Here is a 20,607-nt window from a genome sequence, read left to right on the forward strand (position 1 = left end):
TAAGTAGTTTAATAATGCATTAAATATTGATTTTATATAATTATAATAAAGATATTTTTCTAAATTAGTATAATTATGTATTATTCATTAAATGCATTCATTTTGGAGAAAAAATGGGTTCACAAGAAAGTGACACCTCACTTTCATTAGTCGGGAGAAAACCCAGTTTTAGTATATTAAGTAGATATTCAAGTTGTCTATTCAAGTTGTCTCGAATGATACAATATAAAAGGGTATTTATAGGTGCTAAGAGAATCGTAATAATAAAAACGTAATATCCTATAATAAATATTCAGATATGTTAAATAATGCTAATTGATCCTAATTATATTCTAACATGTACAAATTACTTGTATCAATTTGGTTATTTTATAGTTTAATTAAAAATTTTTCGATAAACAAATGGCAAATCATATAATTTTTGTGTACCATCACAAGGAACGATTTGAGAAAAACATGAATGGAGTTTTGAAATATATTTGAAGGATGGTTGCTGTGATTCTTAGGATGAATGTTGAAACTCTGAATATATTTTTTATGGTAGAATTATTTAAGAATTTGGTTATATTTTTTATGGTTATATTTTTCTTTCAAGAATTTTTATTGGGCAAAAAATAAAATATCCAATGGTTTGTATTTAATTAAGCTTGACATTGATGTAGTCTGAAGTATAATTTTCTATTAAAAATGGGAGAATATGTCATATTTATTGGGATCATACTGTTGATTTACTTGAAAAAGTTGAAGTGGTAGATGTTGTAGATGATGAGCCAAACCCAATTTCTGATACCGTTGAACAACCTATACCACAAGAAATTCCAAAAAAGGAAGTAAGATGACAATCCATAGAAAGCCTACCCCAAAAAAAAAAGATAGATGTTAAGAAAGGAAATAAGAAAAATATAACCAACAAAAGTTGCAATCAAAGCCAAAAACCAGCATCTTCTATTCCTGTTCTTACAAACCAACTAATGCCACCACCCAACTTCTCAAACATCAACCAAAACACCACTTAGTAGCAAAGTCAAGTAGAAGTCCCACCTCCTAATGTATCCCCAAAGCCCACCGAAGACCACATTAAAGCCGAAACACAACCTGAAAGTGGAGTTAACGATGCAATGGGTCCAACTCCGCAAACAGGTTAGAATGAAGTGCCTACCCAGCAATTTAAGAGTAGTCAAAAGAATAGAAGAGTATCGTATAAGAGGTCAGCACCCACTGGTCAAAGGTTTGTGCAAGGAGGTAGAAATGAGGAACCAAAGATCTTTGTGCAAGGTTAAATTGTAGTTTGGTGTTTAGGCCTCTGACTTTATGGCTTGTGTTTCATTTTGTTTTTAACGACAGTTTCTAGTTATGCTCTTTATTGTTCATCCTCTTGTTGATCAAGTATTGATTATTATGAATTATCTTTTCAGTTGTTTATTACCCAGGACTTGAACTAGAAATAAAATTGAAACAAATATTTGTATTCAAATATTGATAAAAATAAAAGTTGCAACACAGTCTTTATCACATATTTTTCCTTCTACTTAGAGGAAATTACAATTACTAATAAAATGTGTTAATATCTTTTTCGTGCACACAAACTTTCTCATATAATTTAAAATATTTGTGTTTAAAATTCTGTTAAACTTTAAGTTTAGTGTTGGTAACACCATGAGTCTCTGGATAAAAGAAGAATATAGATTAAAGATGAAGAAAGTAGTGATGATAAATAAGTAACTTAGGTAAGATGAATGTTTTTTTCTGATGGTTAGTTATTTTTTTTTTTGTTTTTTTTTCTTTTTCTTTTTTTATGCATAGCACTCTCTATTTTCTTTTTTTTTTCTTTTTCTTTGTTTAAGTGCTTAAACTTGTATGCTTGTATGAAGGATATTTTGATGAAAAAAATTGAGTAATAAAAAGTAAAGTTCAAAACAAAAGTGGTGGTGGTAAAAAAATGTAGTTACAATTAATGAATTTAAGATATTTAAATCTTTTGGAAATAGAAGGAGAATCTCCAAAACAAGGATATGAAGAAGGATTATGGAAATTCAATGATCAATTTCTTGAAGCAGTGAAAAATAATCTGAAAAAATCAAAATAATTCTAAAGTTATAAGACTCAGAACATCAATGACTAGAACCCAATTATGTGCCTATTTCAGGAAGAGATTTGGGCAAACAAATTTGAGAGGTGCTTTATCACCGGTAACTTAGGTGATGAGCAAAAATTAAAGCTTACAAATTTTTAAAGGGTGTTGAATTCCAGTTTAGAGTTATTTATGACAAATTTGAGCTTTTAACTTGTGAATTTCTAAATCAATATTTAACACTCCTCATGTGACTAATGCTAAGGGTATTACTGAAAATAGAGTGAATTTGTGAAAAAAAAAACAAAAGAGAAAAACACAAATGCAGATAACAAATCAGATGTTGAAAAATATTTGGTCAAAAATTCATGTAATAATTTTGAGAGACTAATTTTTACATACAAATGTTACTAACACATCCACACAATAAAGATCAAGTTTATAACTTTAAGAGCAAGCTACGAATCGAATGACTTTAGTTTTGTTATTGTTTACTATTTAATATTTTGCTGTTATTAATTGGTATGACACTATAAATGATTATTATGCTAATCTTGTGTTGGTTGTTAGATTTGTTTTTATTGTCTTTTGAAATTTGAATGATTAATGTGTAATTGACTTAATTATTATTGTGAGATTTTAAATTATTATTATTATTAGATTCTAAATTATTATTATATAAATGTTGTAATGTTATAGAATAATTGTTTTAAGTACGGATATTAACTTCTTTGTAATAAGTAAATTTTTTTCTTCTTTATAAATAAGTGTCATTATAATTTTTTAGAATTTTTTTTATCTAAATTAATTAAATATATTATTTATCAAAATGCGTAACACACAAAATATTTATTGATATACAAAATTTTATACATTTTGAATATTGTGATCCAAAACACATTAAAATATTAAACACATATCCTAGGTACTTAATTACCAATTAAGCTATAATTTTACAAAAATTGAATGTATCCCGAGTGACACAACTGCAAAGTTGTACATAAATTGGGGATTTTAAGTACAATGAGTTTAATGTTAGTATATTATTGTAATGATTTAACTATAATATTATGTAGCCAATGAGTAATAGCTTAAATGACATAGTCTCCCCATACTCAATTAAGAGGTTGCGGATTCGAGTCTCCTATCTTTGGTAAAAAAAAAACTATAATATTATGTACTTATATTATTCTACTTATATAGTTAATTAAATATTCGATTTGAAAATATAATTTGTAAGTATAAAAATATAATTTATTAAAATAATTAAAAATATTAATAATTTTATTTGAATTTAAAAATAAAAATCGGTATATTTTGTTATTGCTATCAATATGTGTGCGGTTTCAAATCACTAATTTTAAATTAGTGGGAGACACAATTTACATAAATTTTGAAAAAACAACAGCAATTTAAATAACTACAAATCTTGTTATAATTTTTCTTTTTTTTATAAATTTTAAATTTAAATAGATTCAATTTAATTACAATAATTTAAATTAGACCGAATTTAAAAATAAATTTAAATTGATATTTTTAAATAAATTTAAATTGATATTTTTAAATAAATTTAATTGAATTTTGATAAATAAAAATTAAATAAATACTATTTTTTTTGTGACTAATAAATACTATTTAAATTGTAATAAATTGCACCAATTTAAAAAATGTTAAAATTAGTGGACAGTTGAAATTTAAAATAGTTTGGTGTTAATCCAATTTTAAAATGGTAATCCACTACTCCAAACCGTTGGAACCTCAAATTAAAGTGAAATTAAAAACCGTTTCTAATTTTAATAATCCACTAATGCCAACGGATACACTTTTAATTTATGTTGAAAACGTCAATAAGAAAAAACAATTCACGTTGGGAATGTCAATCAGCAAAAATAAAAGGTTCTGCCATTGAAATAATTCATCAATAGCAATAGGAAGAAATTACAAATATATCGATCTAAATAGTAATAAATTATATTAATTTTTATTTTGTAAATTAATCTAAATTATACTATAAATACTGTTTTTATTTTAGAATTAAATTTTTTATACTTACGAATACTATTATATCAACATATCAAAAGGTTTTACATATTTTAAATAATTTAAAATTTTTAAAATGTTTTTTTTAATTTAAAAAATTTAAATCATTTTTATTTAATTAACCATCCGAATAGAATAATACGAGTATTTAGGGGTGACAAAGTGGGCCGACCTGCACCGTCAAATCCTCCCAAATATGGCCCACCTTGCCAAACTAATATGGGTTCAAGTCACTATCATGCTCTTTCTTTTTTTTTAAACATCCAAAAATAATATGTTAAATCACAATATTAGAGTTATCCTACGTGTACATCAAAATTAAAATACATGCTATAATATAAATACATATTGAAAATAAATTAAACTACATATATTTATACACAAATATATTAGTGGCTGATTTTAATGACTGATTTTAGTGTACAAATAACATTTTTGTAACCATAATAACTTAAGTCTCATACACAACAACAATAAAATACAAACACATAATTCATACATAAATCCATATCAAAGCATAACTGAAACAAGTTAAGCACAAGTGATAATTAACCATTGTTCGAAGACATAACTGAAACAAGTTAAGCATAACAGGGTGCAGAAAGCATTTCCACTCATGTTAGTGCATATTAGGTTTAAGCAATGATTGGGCAAAGCTTTTTACCCATATTTTTGTTGGAACTTTCTAAAAAGCTAAACACAATTCACAACCCTTTTTTTTAGGTCAATTCAACTTTCAGACGTAGCTATTAGCCTATTACATTGCTATAGCAAATACGATAGGTAATTAGGTGCAGTAATAAATTCCACCGAAACAGGATACCAAGTGAAATTTAAGGTAGAAAAGTAAGCATCTGATCTTTTACAACAACATATCATATCATAATACAAGCCTACCATGGATGGAGTTCGTCATGTTATACCAACTCATTTCAATATGACTGTAAACCCTATACATTATAATTCAAAAGGAAACAAGAAATTCTACCCAAAAGCACTATAAATATTTTTATTCGACAACTATTCTACGAATTAGTAGAGACTAAATTTATATAAAAAAAATAAAAGAGAATCCTTAGTTACCAGCTACACGCTAAACTCTATCATCATCAACCATTGATGGATCCATTCACCAAGCAAATCAATATGAAAACATGAAACGAGGGGAGACAGAGACGAGGCAGAGTTGTGAGAAAGAAAAGACGAGCGCGCTGCTGTGAATATGAAGGAGATAGAGACGAGGCAGAACTGTGAGAGACGAGCGTCGCCAGAAATGTGAGGGAGACACAGACGTGATGCAGAGAGGGCCAGTGACGAGAAGGAGAGCTGTGAGAGAGGGAGACGCCTTCGTTGGTGTGAGGGAATTGCCACTGCCACCTCTTATGCTCCGAGAATGCGAGAGAGCTTGAGAGACAAAGGTGAACAGGTAGCTCACGGAGGAAGGAGTTCAGGGAGGGATGTTGTGTTTGTGATTTTGGCACAGTTTGAGTAAATAGTTTAATTAAATTTTTAAAAAAAAATAGTTTAAATAATAAATAATTATATATTAAAAGTAGTTTATAAATAAGTTATTTTATATTTGAGTTTTTAATTTTAAAAGTATTTATTTTATAGGAATGTGATAAAAAAAATAGTAGTATTACCAGAAAGGTCATTTTTTTAACTTTTCTATAAACTCTTAAATAGCTTCTTAGAAAGTTACAATTTGATTTTAAAAATTGTATAAGACATTAATACTACTACTTTTTATAAGTCAAAAGTTTAAAAAAATTACTTTTAAAGCTTCTCAAACGAGACCTTTCACAATCCTAATCCAGTTGCAATTTTTTATTTTTAAAAATAACCTAAAAAGAATGACAGCTCGTCCAACCAGCCCGTCTTGCTCCGTTCTAGTCCATAGTTTTGACAGATTTTTAAAATTTAGTGGACTCAAAATCTTGTTTCGATCTACTTTTTTGGCAGTTTAAATTGGCAAATTTATCCCATTTTTCCACCGCTATCGTTATAATAATATATGTATTCTTTATTGTGCCTTGTTCATACTTTGGTAGCTAACTTAGTCCAACCTAAAAATAGGCAAGGCTCAACTATCAGAATCCAAACTCCTCCTACAGACACATCCGATTTTTTACATCTGATCTGGTGGCCAAAGTCTAACGATAACTACAAACATATTCATCCACTTAAATATGGAATCTCAACAACCCTTAAATAAAAAGAAGAGAATAACACTTACCAAGATAAGTGGATAAGTCATTAAAGATAATTTATCTTTAATGCTATATATATCCCCTACTACCTCAAATATTTTTTAACTTTAATTTACTTAAAACCTGTTTAAAATTCTTGTTAACTTAAACAATAGAGTCTCTTATAGGTACCACTTCACGTCTCTTCACAAAAAATTCGAACAACTTCAATTTTTATTAGATCATATTCTGATGATTAAATATTCAAAATATGTGTTTAATGTGTTTTAAATCATAGTATTCAAAATATATAAAATTGTACATATTAATAAATATTTTATGTATTACAAATTTTGGTAAATAATATTTTTAATTAATTTAAATAAAAAAATTTAATTTTTTAACATAAAATTTATTAAAATTTAAAATTTAGACTTTATTTGATTTAGAATCGATTTTATTTAATATGATCCAAAAATAATATAATTTTATTTAGTCTAAAACTGAAAAAATAAAGTCAATCATTATTTAAGATGGGACCCATGTGCATCCCTACAACAAACCACAAGTCCAAATCAGATCTTACATTGGACCACCACTTCCCTCTGACAATAGACTTATTCCCACATGTTATTGCTATCCCGGTTTTTGGGTGTAAGCTTTTTAATAAATTATCATGAAACGATATTCTGACAAATATAACATAATTAATATGAATAAAAACAAATGGTGATCATTCACCAGGTCAGCTCCACCTTCGTGGCTGAAAGAATATACTGCGCATTTGACGCTTTTAAATTCAGCCACCTTGCATCTCCTCGAAGTTTCTATCAATCAAGTAGTGGTATGGTATGGAGGTCTATTTAACGTTGGAAGTAGGGGTGTATATGGTCCGGTCCGATTCGAAGATTTGGTTTGGCTCCGAATATTTTAGGGGTTATTTTAGTGTAATTTAATTAGATTTAAAGTCGGGTAATGATCTCAAAAATAGACTCGGTCATTATTTCGGGTCGGGTTCGAGTCATGACTCGGGTCACCCGAAGTCGGTTCGGTGGCCCGATCATCATACACAATTAAAATTGTGTTATTAGTGATGGATGATGGTTATTCTTATGTGAAATTCAAGTATTGTAAACCTTAATATTTTGTGTTATTAGTTATTATAAGACTATAAGTTAATGCTTTATGTTTAAAATGCATAAGATTTTAGACTAATGCATAATATTGTGTTATTTGTATTGATTTAAATATTTGGTGTTATTAGACAATATTAGTATTGATTATGGTTATGCTTTAATTTTAGAGAAGAGTTGGTTCTTGTTATATTTTTCTAAGTGAATTCTACTATGCCAAATAATGGTTGGAGTCTTGAAAATTTGGATATTTTCATATGCTAGCTTATAAGAAGGTATCAATGTTAACGGCCCGATTTTCACCCGGTTTTTACCCGGTATAATCGTGGCCCGAAAGTGTATAGATTTCATTGGGTTTAAGATCGGGTTCGGGTCTAATAAATAGGCCCGGTATATATTTTGGGCCGGATATGGGTCACATCAAACCCAGTTTCACCCAACCCATGCACACCCCTAGCTGGAAGTCCAAGATTCATTCATGCTCACTCGCGTGTTCATAATTTCATATACGTGGTAAAATCGGATTTGTTCTGATTTAAATTTGACTTTAAATATACATTGAGTATATTTTTTAGACTATAATTCGATCTTAAATATGATAAAATCTAAATATTTTTGGGCCACAATTATACTGAGTCCAAATCAGGTGAAAATTAGATCTTTAAAGTTTTAATAATAATTTATAAAAATTTATTTATGCTGCATTTATTTATAAAAAAAAAATTTGTTACTAAAAAGTTAATATCCATATTTAAACTTGAATTTATCTATAAATTTTAATTTGATGCTTCTTTGATCTATTTTCTAATTCAACAAATATGGTTAAAAATAAAATAATAAACTTATAATTATTATAACATAATATTAACATTAATTTAAAATATATATATCTTTTTTGGTTTCTTAAGGTACACATAGATCGAATGAAATCGAATTTATTTTGACCCAGATCTGGCCTAAAATAATAACCTAGTCTATTTTTAAAACCCTTACTCAATCCTTAATCCAATAAAATTATACCAAATTAACTCCTAAAATATTCGGAGTTTGACCAATCTTCGAATTGACCATCAACACCTCTAATGCTCACCTTGTTTTCATGCTTTGGAAAAAGTTAACAACAAAAAAAAAAAGTAAACTTATGACTTATGAGTGTGATTCAGACAGTTGTTTAATCCAGTGGTAAAAAAAAAATACAAGAATAAACATTAAAATTAATCTCTAAGAAATGTCAGTTAGATATTTTAGTTTTTTAAAAAATTATTTTACTTACAAAAATGGATCTCTTATCATTTTAATTGAAACTAGTTTATTTTAAAATATATTAAAAATTTTATTAAAAATGATAAAAAAATTAATTTATTTGATAAAAATAATTCTTAAAAAATTATAAAAAAATAAAAATTTATTAAAAATTAAAATATCTAATAAAAAATTTATTAAAAACTAATTTAAATATTTATGATAACACAATAATAAATTCACAATAACATGAACTCTGTTGAAAAGTTTCGGCATGAAGAGTTACGTTGGTACGTGTTTTTTTATCAGCATTTTGGTATCAATATTCAATAGCTTTTTGTCAAATTTGGGTATTCTGGCGTTAATGGAGCATTATTTGAAAAAGTTTATTGGTTCACTTATTACAGAGATCAAACACCCACTTTAACTATCATTATTCATGAAAAGTAAAAATTAGTCGTCAATTAATTATTTGTATAAAAATATTTATATAAATATAAAATAATGATATATTCACGTTTTCAATAAAATTTAATAAATAATTAATTAATTTTAATTTAAAATTTCAATTAATTAAATTTCATAAAAATATAATCAAATTTTATATTTATAATCAAAGTACGAATAAAGTATAAAACTAGAGTAAAAGATGATTTTTATATTTATAAACAATTTGATTATGTTGCTAAAAAATAATTTGATTATTCTATTACAAAATATTTGATTACTTTGTTGTAAGGAGTTTGATTAATCATTTTGTCAAAGTAGGAATAAAGATAAAACTAGAGTAAAAGATGATTTTTTATATTTATAAATAATTTGATTATGTTGTTAAAAAATATATAATTTGATTATTCTATTATAAAACATTTGATTACTTTGTTGTAAGCAAGGAGCTTGATTACTCATCAGTATTAAATTTTGTTAAAATAATATGTAAACAACACAAATTATACATAAAATATAATGACTAATTTAGTAATTAATTTTTTTATATTTATAAAATTATTTTTGTTTTCCAATATATTGGGTCAAACCAATTATTATTTGTGGCATTTATATAACATGTACACCATTAAAAAAATTAAAAATATTTAATAGATTTTATATGAGTAAATGTTAAAAAAAATTTCAATTTAGTACTTGAAATTCTAGGTGTAAATCAATTTATTTTAAAATTTAAATAAATTATATTATTTGCTAAAATTTAAAATGGAAAATTAACTTCTTACATAATTTATGTGCTTAGTTACTGCGTTGCTTAAGTAAATTATCGTTAAAAGAAATGCATAATATTAAATATAATAAATTAAAATGATTTTATTTTATATTTATTAATTATCACTAGAAAAAAATATAAAATATTAAATGTAATAAATGCATAATTATAAATCGAATTTTGCTATTTGTGTCTTAAAAGTATAGGTTAAATATACTTTAAAAAATATTTTAATGCTATTTGTTATTTTTATGTATTGAAATTTGAAAACATAAAAAATTTTATTTTTGTAATAAATAATATTAAAATATTTATTTCTTGTAATATGTTTAACCTATATCTTATGACACACGATAACAAAATCTTTATAAATATTACATATATGAAATTATAAATGTTAATTAAACAAAAATAACTTGACATTATTATTTTTCTAGATATATTGAAATTAAAAGACACCCTAAAAATTATTTAATTATTACTCTTGTTTAACGGAAATTTAACATTAAAATTAATAATAATATTATATAAATAAATCTTTTTAACAATTAAATTCAATGTTAAAAAGATTTATTCGGCTAAAATTTTTATATATGAATAATTTTAATGTGAAATACAAAAATATTTGATCATTTTGGTGTTCTACACGGTTGTGGTAGTAACACAAAACGTCGTTGACGTTTTGCGATAAAAAAAATTTTTTAATCATGAAAGAACAAAACGTCGCTGACGTTTTGTAATAAAAAATATTATTTTAATTGAAGAAACACAAAACGTCACTGACGTTTTGTAAATGGCTATAGTTGTGCTCAACACATAGTTTGGTTCATGATGAAGGATTTCACTTCTAGTAATACAATATTAAAAAGAAAAAGTTCGATTTATTCATCCAATATTTTTCTAAAATTAATGACATAATATTTACATGTCTGAAATGAGTTATTAACCTTTCGCCTTTGCAGTGAATATATGAATACAAAATAGGAAAAAAGAAATAAGAAAAAAAAAGAAAAAAATAAAGTACGTGAAATTGATTTTCAAATAAAAGAATATTATGAAAAAGAAAAAAAAAAAAAAAGAAATTAATATTCTCTTTCCCTCTACAGGTTTTCATCTCCATCCTACTGGAACTTTCTACCATCATCGTTCACTAGCACACGCTACTTACTAGTCATGTCCCAGTCCCAGTTATAAGTTATAACCCAATTACAGCCACTCAATAACATTTTATTCTTCAAAAGTTTTGTTCACTGTGTATGCATCATCATCATGGTTCATAAACAACTCACCAATAACACAAATTCTAACATACCACGTTACCCATAAGGGAATAACACATAATACAAATGCATATATATACACATTGTGTTTTCTCTGCTTAAGTCTTGTGCTCTGAAGAAAAAGGGGTCTTGAGTCTTCTGGTTAGAATGGCGAGTAACGACAACAGCGAAAACAGGAACAAGAAGAGCGAGAAAGAGAAGGACTATGAGGAGTTTATATTCGAACAGAATGAAGAAGCTGAACCTCAAGACATTGAAGCTGTCAAGTTCGAGAGCGAAAGCAGCAGTGGGAGTGGCAGTGACGACGACGACGACGACGATGGGAATCGTCATCGCAGAGGACATCAACCTGAATCATTCACTTCTCAGCAGTGGCCTCAAAGTTACAAGTATGATATCATCCTCTCTTCCTCTTCATCTTCTTCACTATCCTTTTTGTTTTGATTCCAATTAGCATTTCATGATAAGGTTTTGTCTTCTTCTTTCGGTGATTTTGTTCACATAGTATCTCTTACGTGACTCATCCTGTATTAGTTTCTGCAATTTTCTTTTGTTCGGAATTATTGTACACTTTGGATGGTCCCACCTCCGTTTTCAAAGCAATATACACTGTCCTTTTGTTTTGGTTTTGGTGCTTGACTGATTTTGAGAAATTAATTTTTTTTTTTCATTATAATATCGAAATTCGTGTAATTTTCTGTTTATTATTTCATTTTTATTTTATGCTGTTTTAATCCCTAGCATCTTCAACATGCACAAACTCGTTCCTTTTATTGCTCGACTGTGTATGTAAAAATTTGATGCGCAACGAATTAGTATGGGATACCAAAACAAGTCCATAGTCAAATTTCCAATAATTAGAGCGTCATATTAAGTTTTGCCCTGGCTTATAGCTAAAATATGGTGAGGGTTATTGAAATTCTTGTAGTGAGTGAAGATTCCATATGAAATGATCTGTGTAGGTGAGTGGTTTTGTAAAGAGGTAAATGTATTTTTGGTTTTCTAGGATTTTTTAATCAGCTTTGTTGGTACTTTCTGTTATATGGCGTTTTTTGTTAATTGGATCAAACATTAACTATTCTTGTGTAATTGTTTTTCATCCCCTTACTTTTGACAGAGAGACTACAGATTCTTATACCATTGCTGCAGCACCGAATTTCGAATCATTTCTACGAGGGCCGAGTTTTCTTTATTCGAGTTTCGCGCGTTCAAAGAGCAACTTGGAGATAGATGGAAAGACTCCTTTACTGTCAGGTCATGAAGGCATCACTCGATCATCAACATGGTGGGAGAAAGCTTCAATTCAAAGGCATGTTACGGGAGAATTGCCTATTGGTTATGGATGCAGCTTAACTCAAACAATTTTCAATGGTATACTATTTCATCTTTATCTGCTGCAATTTTTTTATTTTTTAAACATTAAGCTTGGTTTGTGCATGTTTATCTATAAAATATGTTAGATTCAAATACCGGCAAAGACATTCTCCAATAATGCAATTTAGATTTTTTTTTTCCCCTTCAGTAAGAAAAAGTTGGCCATTTGAGGTTGGCTCATTCCAAAAGGTTAGTGCATATCACTATCCTTAGAGTGGTTATAATTGTAATAAGTAACCTATCAATGAAGTGAAGAGAAATATATACAACTTTAATGAGTAGCTAGGCTTCATTTGGTAGTAGCATGGACAGAGGGGACACAAATTTTAGGTGTCTCTGGCTCTATATTCGTTTCATGTCCGAGCTATTATTGTTATATATATATATCGAGAAGTGTCTCTCATGTACCTTTTTCCAAAATTTTACTGCTTAATTATAAATTGGAATTTGAAAAGTTGGTTTGTCTGTTTGCAGAAATGTTGACAGATTCTATGAATTCTGTTTTCAAATATCAAACACTGATTCTAGTTTTCTAATTATGTGACTGTTTTATAATGTGATTCTGTACCTGGCAGGGATTAATGTCATGTGTGGAGTTGGTCTTCTATCCACACCATATACTGTGAGACAAGCAGGGTGGGCCAGTATGGTGGTGATGCTTTTTTTTGCCATTGTATGCTGTTATACGGCCACCCTTTTGAGACGCTGCTTTGAAAGTAAAGAAGGAATCATTACCTACCCCGATATAGGAGAAGCTGCATTTGGAAGATATGGCCGTATTGCTGTATCAGTGAGTCTTCTGTTTTTTTATTACTAAAAGTTAACTTGATTGAAAATTGTTGTTCAATTCTCGTTACTTCACATCTCTAGACTCTAATTATTGGATTCATGGACTTGAAATGCTGCTTTTCTCTTGATATATGAATATTGTAGTTCTTTTTTATTTATTTATTTATTTTTATCATGATCCTAAATGGTTTTGCTTCAGTTTTTATCTTGGGTTTTATAAATTATTAAGGACCTCAAAATGTGTATAAGAATATTCCTATCTCTCTTTTCTCTATATTCAAATTCTTTGCTGTAGAAGTGAAAAAGAGTGCTTAGAAGCTTGAATTGGTGGTTTCACTAATCAATATTTACTGATGTTATTGCTTTTGATATATTTTCTTGCAGATCGTTTTGTACACTGAATTATATGTGAGTGTGGCAACAATGTCTTTCATTTCCTTTGAAATACCTGTGTTCTGTTCCTCTGGACCTTATGCCTAAGATCTCTTTTCATGAGTGCAGTCATACTGTGTGGAATTCATTATCTTGGAAGGAGATAACCTTAGTAGTGTGTTTCCGGGAACTTCCATAGATTGGGGAGGTCTCAAGTTAGACTCTGTGCACTTGTTCGGAATTCTGACCGCACTTCTTATTCTTCCTACGGTTTGGTTGAAGGATCTTCGCTTAATCTCTTATCTATCAGGTTCCCCAAGGTCTTAAGAAAATTCCTTGTTTTCAATTTAAAGAATCTGTTGTAACTTGAACTTATTATGACAATCTGCAGCTGGAGGGGTTGTTGCAACAATATTGATTGTGATCTGTGTTTTTTGTGTTGGGACAATTGATAATGTTGGATTCCATCACACTGGTGAAGTGGTGAGATGGAGCGGCCTGCCATTCGCCATTGGTATCTATGGCTTTTGCTTTGCAGGACATTCCGTTTTTCCGAATATCTACCAGTCCATGGCGGACAAATCACAATACCCCAAGGCATTAATAACATGGTATGGTACCTAACTCCTTTTATCACTAGAAAATCATGTGTAATTTCTACATTCTGATTCCTCAACTCATTTTTCTGCTTGCAGTTTTATTTTGTGCGTTTTGATATATGGAGGCGTTGCAGTCATGGGATACTTCATGTTTGGTGACAGCATTTTGTCCCAGATAACATTGAATATGCCAAAGGGTGCATTTGCTTCCAAAGTTGCATTATGGACAACAGTGAGTTTGATACTTTTTCGGTCTCTAATTGTTACTTTTTAATAGCTTCAATCTACCTAAGATGTTTTTTTAAGTCTCTAATTTCGTGTTTCTTTACTCTTCTTTCAGGTAATTAACCCATTTACTAAATATCCTTTTGGCTATAATTTTGTTTATGGAAGTACAAAATGCGTAGGTTGATTTATCAAATTGATCAATAATTATATTTGACTTTTTTCCTTAATATTTAACAAATATGCTCTGTTGATGAATCCACTGGCAAGGAGTCTAGAGGAGTTGCTGCCTGAAAGAATTTCTAGAACTTACTGGTGCTACATTCTTCTTAGATCTGCACTGGTTGCATCTACGGTTTGTGCTGCATTTCTGATTCCATTTTTTGGTAAGTCTGAGGCTGTCTCTGAAATATAAACTCTGGGCTATAGACCTATTCATTTATTCATTCATTCCATATTATGATATAATTTCATAATCATATGTGCAGTATTCTGATGCCACCCTTTCTTTTTGTGTTATTTTGTTTCCAAATCATGAACCACATCCAAACTGGTTTAGTTTCTTCATTTATCTCCCTGGCATATTTTGAACCAAAATGGATGATTTGTCATATTGTAGCAAATGTCATTTCAGCAGTTTTTAATATCTTCTAGACAATTCAATGTAAAAAACAGCACTAGACATGATGAAGGGAGTGAGTCAGAGTGCATAACTAACAGCTTTATCTTCAGAGTGAATTCCCTTGCTCTTTTATTCCGTCTTTTCTCGTATTCAATCACCACCGGTCCAACTCACAAGATCACTTGTTTCACTAGCTTGCACATACCTAGTTGGATTTACACCTGGAGCTCTCTTCTCGACTCCTACTATATAAGTTGAGTAACGTATCCCCTTTAAAACTCCCTAAGCTTGGTAGGATCTTCGTATTTATCTAGTGCAACTATGGAACAAGCAAGGGAAGCTTGCTTTCCGGTTTCCACATAGTAGCTTGACCTATACATGAAAAAATAAGACAGTTGGAAATGTAACAACAACTGAACATTATTTTCTGATGTTCAAATCTGTAAAAGGTTATTCGAGATAAAAACAATTGGTAATTATTACCTGGCGCAAATCTAGCCTAACTTGCTCCTGTATTTGAGTTGTGCATCAAGTCCAACACGTTTGGCTTCCATGACAAGAAACTTAACACATGTATAATTGACAAGACTCAAAATATGATTGGAATTGAAGGAGGTCCTAAAAGAGAAACATAATGTTGATAGAAGCTTCAAAATCAAATAAGGGATCACCAGAAAACCCTTGAAGTCGGCCTCCATTTGCATCGCACCAGAAAACATAGGAAAGATATACACTTGGACTTGAGGCATACTGCAAACATGCAAGATAACAAAATTTTACAGTATGTTAGCAACTTGGCCCTGTTTGCAAACCCCTAATAAGCAACGGGTAGCCGGGAAGTCGGAACAAAAGATGGTATACACAGGCATATGCAAAAATCACTGGTGAAATGTTTATAGTGATTGGCTGGTCCAACGGTAACCAACAGCCGACAGGCTCTACAACCTTGGCTTGATAGAAAGTGTAGCAGTCAGGTGTCCACTATGAATAGTTCTGATAGGGTTGAAAGTTGAAGAGTCAGTTTGAAATGAAAAGAATCGTGAAGGTTATGGATAATTACCTCCGGGCCAGAGCTACTTTTCAAGGCCATCGTCTAAAAAATGGTTTCAAATCATTGTGTAGTAAACATACTTTATGTTGAAGTTCAAAACTAAAACTTGCATTGGGAGGACGTTGACATTGATTGCTTTCCCTAATTCACACTTATTTTGTACTTTTCAAATTGTAAATATTGCAAGAAATGTGGAAGCAAGCAACTTTGTGTGCCATGTTCTTCTTCTGTCATTGATCAGTACCTTATCTACTAAGCTCTTGCTCTTGCCTAATTTAAGGTGCTTAATAGTCAATAATCATACATCTAAATCTTTTTAATGATGAAATTTTGTATTGAAGTGGTAATACATGTTACAAAATTAAACAAGTCTAACTCTAATATCCTTTCATTACAATTTCAGGGCTTGTGATGTCTTTAATTGGTTCTCTCTTCAGCATACTTGTGGTAAGCACTCCCTTCAGCTACTTATATTCAAACAAATATAAATATTTCTTTAATGACATCTATGATTCGAACCACAAATAAAAGTTTAACTGTCGTGGAAGGAATTTAGAAGTCATGACTCTGTTAAGATTGTTTTGGTGGATATAATTCATGATTGTTTAATGCCTTTTTTGTCATTTTTTGTTTCTTACAATTTTTATTTACATACATCAACCATAAAATACTAACTTTAATTGATTAGAGAAATACTCATGTGCATAATTGTCCTTGAAATTGAGGATACCATTTTAGTGGTGTGTCAACATGCTATTCATATCCTATAACTAAATTTGTTGTATGTTTAATGTATGTGCCTTATATTCATGCCTGCATGGCTGCATCTCATCTTATTCTTTAAACCTAGAACCGCTAAAAAAATTATTGAAAATCACTAAAAAATAAAGCTGTACAAGGATAAAATAAGGTTTGTTAAAATATTAACTAATCCAAATATATATATATATATATATATATATATATTGATTTTTACATATAAACATACAACAACTTTACTTGCTCATTTAAACACGCTAGACTTGTTTATAATAATTGGCATGAGGTAGATTTGTCCATACTCCATTCTGCTTTCCCTTATTGTTCTTGTTTCAGTTTCTTATAAGGAATCCCCATTGAACAACATATAATATTTGTATGCAAAATTTTTCAGTCAGTGATAATGCCTAGTCTTTGCTTTCTGAAAATTGTGGGCAAGAAAGCTACAAAGATGCAGGTAAGGATGTTTCTGATTCCATAATTACTCTCTAGTCCTTTATTTATATTTTGTCCATAGGTGTGATGAAATTATTAATTTAATAAAAAATCTAAATTCCACACTCACATGATTATAATTTGTAGACTAACGTTAGTATTGAACAATAATACTTTCTAATTAAGCCAATACGAAATGCATGTAAGTTCTAATTAAGCCAATACGAAATGCATGTAAGCTCTCAGTATTATCTGTCAATTTTCCTTATATCTATCACATTCATGTTTTATATTAATTAAATAGTTTCAACATTGAAGTACCAAAATTAATAATCATCTTTGGAAGATTTTGAAGCTAAAATAATTACCATGAATGAATGTCAGTGGACAAAATTACGTATGAAAAAAAAAAATTAATCGACCGCTAAAAATGTTTTATTTGTTTGGCAAATCAAACCAAAATAAGGGTACTTTTTATTCTTTTTTTCTAGTACAACATGATCTTTCACTATTAATTTTATATTTTCTTTCATACGTAAGTTTGTAATAATATGAAACTTTTAAGATAATTTTGGTACACTACTGATTTCAAAGCTTTTTTGGCTGTTGGACCGCATAGAATTGTTAATTATTGTGAGCTCATAGATTAACAATGCTGTTTTGAAAGAATTTCCTATTCATTCCATAGAACTCAAGACTTGTGTTGCTGGTTCTTTCAGGTTGCCTTGAGCATCATAATTTCAGGAGCGGGAATCATTTGTGGACTCCTCGGAACTTATTCCTCTCTGCTAGATATTGCGAATAGTTACTAAATCAGATCTTTCAGCACTGATCATGGTTGTTAAGTTATTATGGATTGAGGGTTAGGAATTTACCTTGTATGGCTAGTAGTGGAGCCATTTGAATTATTGTGGGAATAGCTTGTAATGAAGCCTATTTAATAGCTTGCTTTGAACGAACCAAGAACATTTCATTATCTGGGTTTGCATTCTTTTTAGTGGAGTATTAATGTCCTATAATCGTGTTACTGTTGAATAATTATTAGTTTATGCCTTGGACTTATTAGTTTGCGTTTGACATTGGCACAAGTGCTTTGATTAGTTATTTATGATCCTAAATGAATTGAATCGGAGGAGAAATCTCTATTCATTGATTGAAAAGAAGAAATGAATTTTTCAGTTAGAACTTCTAACTAAACTGCCTGCCAGTCTGAAAGCAAACGATAACTAACTAAATTAAATATCCAGCTAAACGATTTTAACTTGGTCAGATCTCTATAAAAAAATTAACTTACTCAGATCGAGTTAATAGTCAAAATTGTCCTTGAAAGATATTCCGATTTCCATTTTCATTTTCGAAAGATAAATTTAATTAAAATCGTCCTTGAAAGATTTAAAATTAATCACGTTAATTCCTCCGTCCATTCTATCACTAACGGCGTTAAATTAGAGTTTCAACCCAACGATCCAACAGCTTTTCTTCTCCTTTATGCGTCTCAGCCTCCATGCTAGTTTCAACCGCTGCTGCCTCTTCGTCGATGCTGTTCTTCTAGTAATGGTCTTTATTCTAACTTGGCGATGTCCATGGAAGAGTACAGAGGAAGACCGACACAAGCAGAGCAGATCAATGCAAGTTGCAGTGGAGGAAGAGACCACGTTCCACCAGAAGCCAGCAGTGATGATTGAGGAAGAGTACAGAGAGGAGTTAGAGGGCGCAACGACGGTGATCTCTGCATCATTGAGTGGAGGGTGTTTCGCAAAGCAGCAGCTACCTATTCCCAAAATGCCAATCTCTCAATTGGAATCAAATGCTTAACATAAAACTAACCAATATTTTGATTACCAACAACACGAGTCCCTGCAGCATTCTCAGCACCACGTTTCTGCTTGTTAATGTCCTCTTTTGTGTGAGGCGCAGGTGCCAAATCAGAAGGCATGGTGGTCTTGTAGCTCTTATGATTTTCTTTGGTTCCATCTGTGGTGGCAACCACCCTGTCACCATCCTTGGGAGACTTGGAACAAAGACCCCATATATTATGTGCTTGTTTGTGTGTCATTATTTTAATTAAAAAATATCATTTTTTAATGAAAAAAGATATTTTTTTATTTTTTAGCGTGTTTGGCAAATTTCTAATAGTAAAAGTAAAAGCATTAGAAAAATAAAAAAAAAAGATCTTTTTTGAGAAGTTGTAATTTACATATTTTTTTAAAAATTTTTTTTCTTTAAAAAAAAATATTTTTCATGTAATAAATAAACAAAAAAATACTTTGATATTGTTATACCCAAATATAATTGATAGATAAAAAGATCTTTTTACATGAGATATCAAAATATAAAATCTTTTACTTTTTCATAAGATCTTTTAAAAAAGGATAACTCAAAAAAAGATATTTGAGCAACTGGGGTTTTGGGATTGAAATCCCGAAAAACAAGAAATGGGTATAGAGTAGCAAGTGTATATGTTCATCTAAATCAGGAATCAATAGAGAAGAAGGGTTTCAATGTTGGTGGCGAAAAGAATAATAGAAAGGGAGGGAAGAGGAGGAGAAAAGGAATTCTGGAATTGGAACAAAGAGAAGAACTGCGGGTAAGGACCGACAGCATCGTGGTAGAGGAACATACAGGGACTGATAGCGACGTGGAACACGTTGCAGGGGGTGGCGTGGTGGAGCTTCAGGTAGAAGATGAAGAAGCTGTTGAATGTGGGAAGAAGGAAAGCTGTTTCTTGCTGGGTTTGGGTTTGGATTGGATTGGAAGCGGGTATGATCCGGATCTGGTTTGGGTTGGGTTGTCAAGCTAACTGTCACATCAGCAAACTTAACGTCGTTAGTGATAGAATAGACGGAGGGATTAACGTGATTAATTTTAAATCTTTCGAGAACGATTTTGATTAAATTTATCTTTTGGGGATAAAAATGAAAATTCGAGTATCTTTCAAGGACGATTTTGATTATTAACTCTATTCAGATCACACACTTGCTCAGGTTCTGTCTTATAATACAAGTCACTAAGTTTAAGCTCATCAACATTCTACCTCCAGTTATCAATAATCAATATTAAAGCAATGTGGGATCTTCTTTCAAATTGGGATCTTGTCATGAAACATTGTAATGAAAGTGACAAAGTAAATGGTCCTAGAGCTAGTGCTAATGTGAAAATATTAGCTATTTGGTTTTCTGATTTGATTAGATGTGATTTCAATACATC

At 29.9% G+C, this 20,607-nt stretch overlaps 1 protein-coding gene across 2 annotated transcripts; it reads left to right on the top strand.

The window, feature by feature from the left end:
- Positions 1–11,006: 11,006 nt before the first annotated feature.
- On the top strand, positions 11,007–18,419 carry LOC107625389 (amino acid transporter AVT1A). 2 transcript variants are annotated; one of them, XR_015904744.1, is made up of 13 exons: positions 11,007–11,563; positions 12,292–12,545; positions 13,124–13,338; positions 13,722–13,745; positions 13,839–14,019; positions 14,101–14,320; positions 14,405–14,540; positions 14,649–14,666; positions 14,772–14,919; positions 15,768–16,486; positions 16,610–16,653; positions 17,360–17,422; positions 18,120–18,138. XR_015904744.1 is itself a non-coding variant. In XM_088503440.1 (12 exons), exons 1-12 carry the CDS (start codon positions 11,322–11,324, stop codon positions 18,210–18,212), a joined length of 1,638 nt encoding a protein of 545 aa, XP_088359566.1. In that variant the 5' UTR covers positions 11,007–11,321; the 3' UTR covers positions 18,213–18,419. The 2 variants fall into 2 exon arrangements, 1 of the variants encoding a protein (XP_088359566.1); XM_088503440.1 differs by lacking the exon at positions 15,768–16,486 and having other exon boundaries at positions 18,120–18,419.
- The last annotated feature ends 2,188 nt before the right edge of the window (positions 18,420–20,607 follow it).

This window comes from Arachis ipaensis, chromosome B2, assembly GCF_059453495.1.
Source record: "Arachis ipaensis isolate K30076 ecotype BB chromosome B2, ASM5945349v1, whole genome shotgun sequence".
Taxonomy (NCBI): Eukaryota; Viridiplantae; Streptophyta; class Magnoliopsida; order Fabales; family Fabaceae; genus Arachis; species Arachis ipaensis.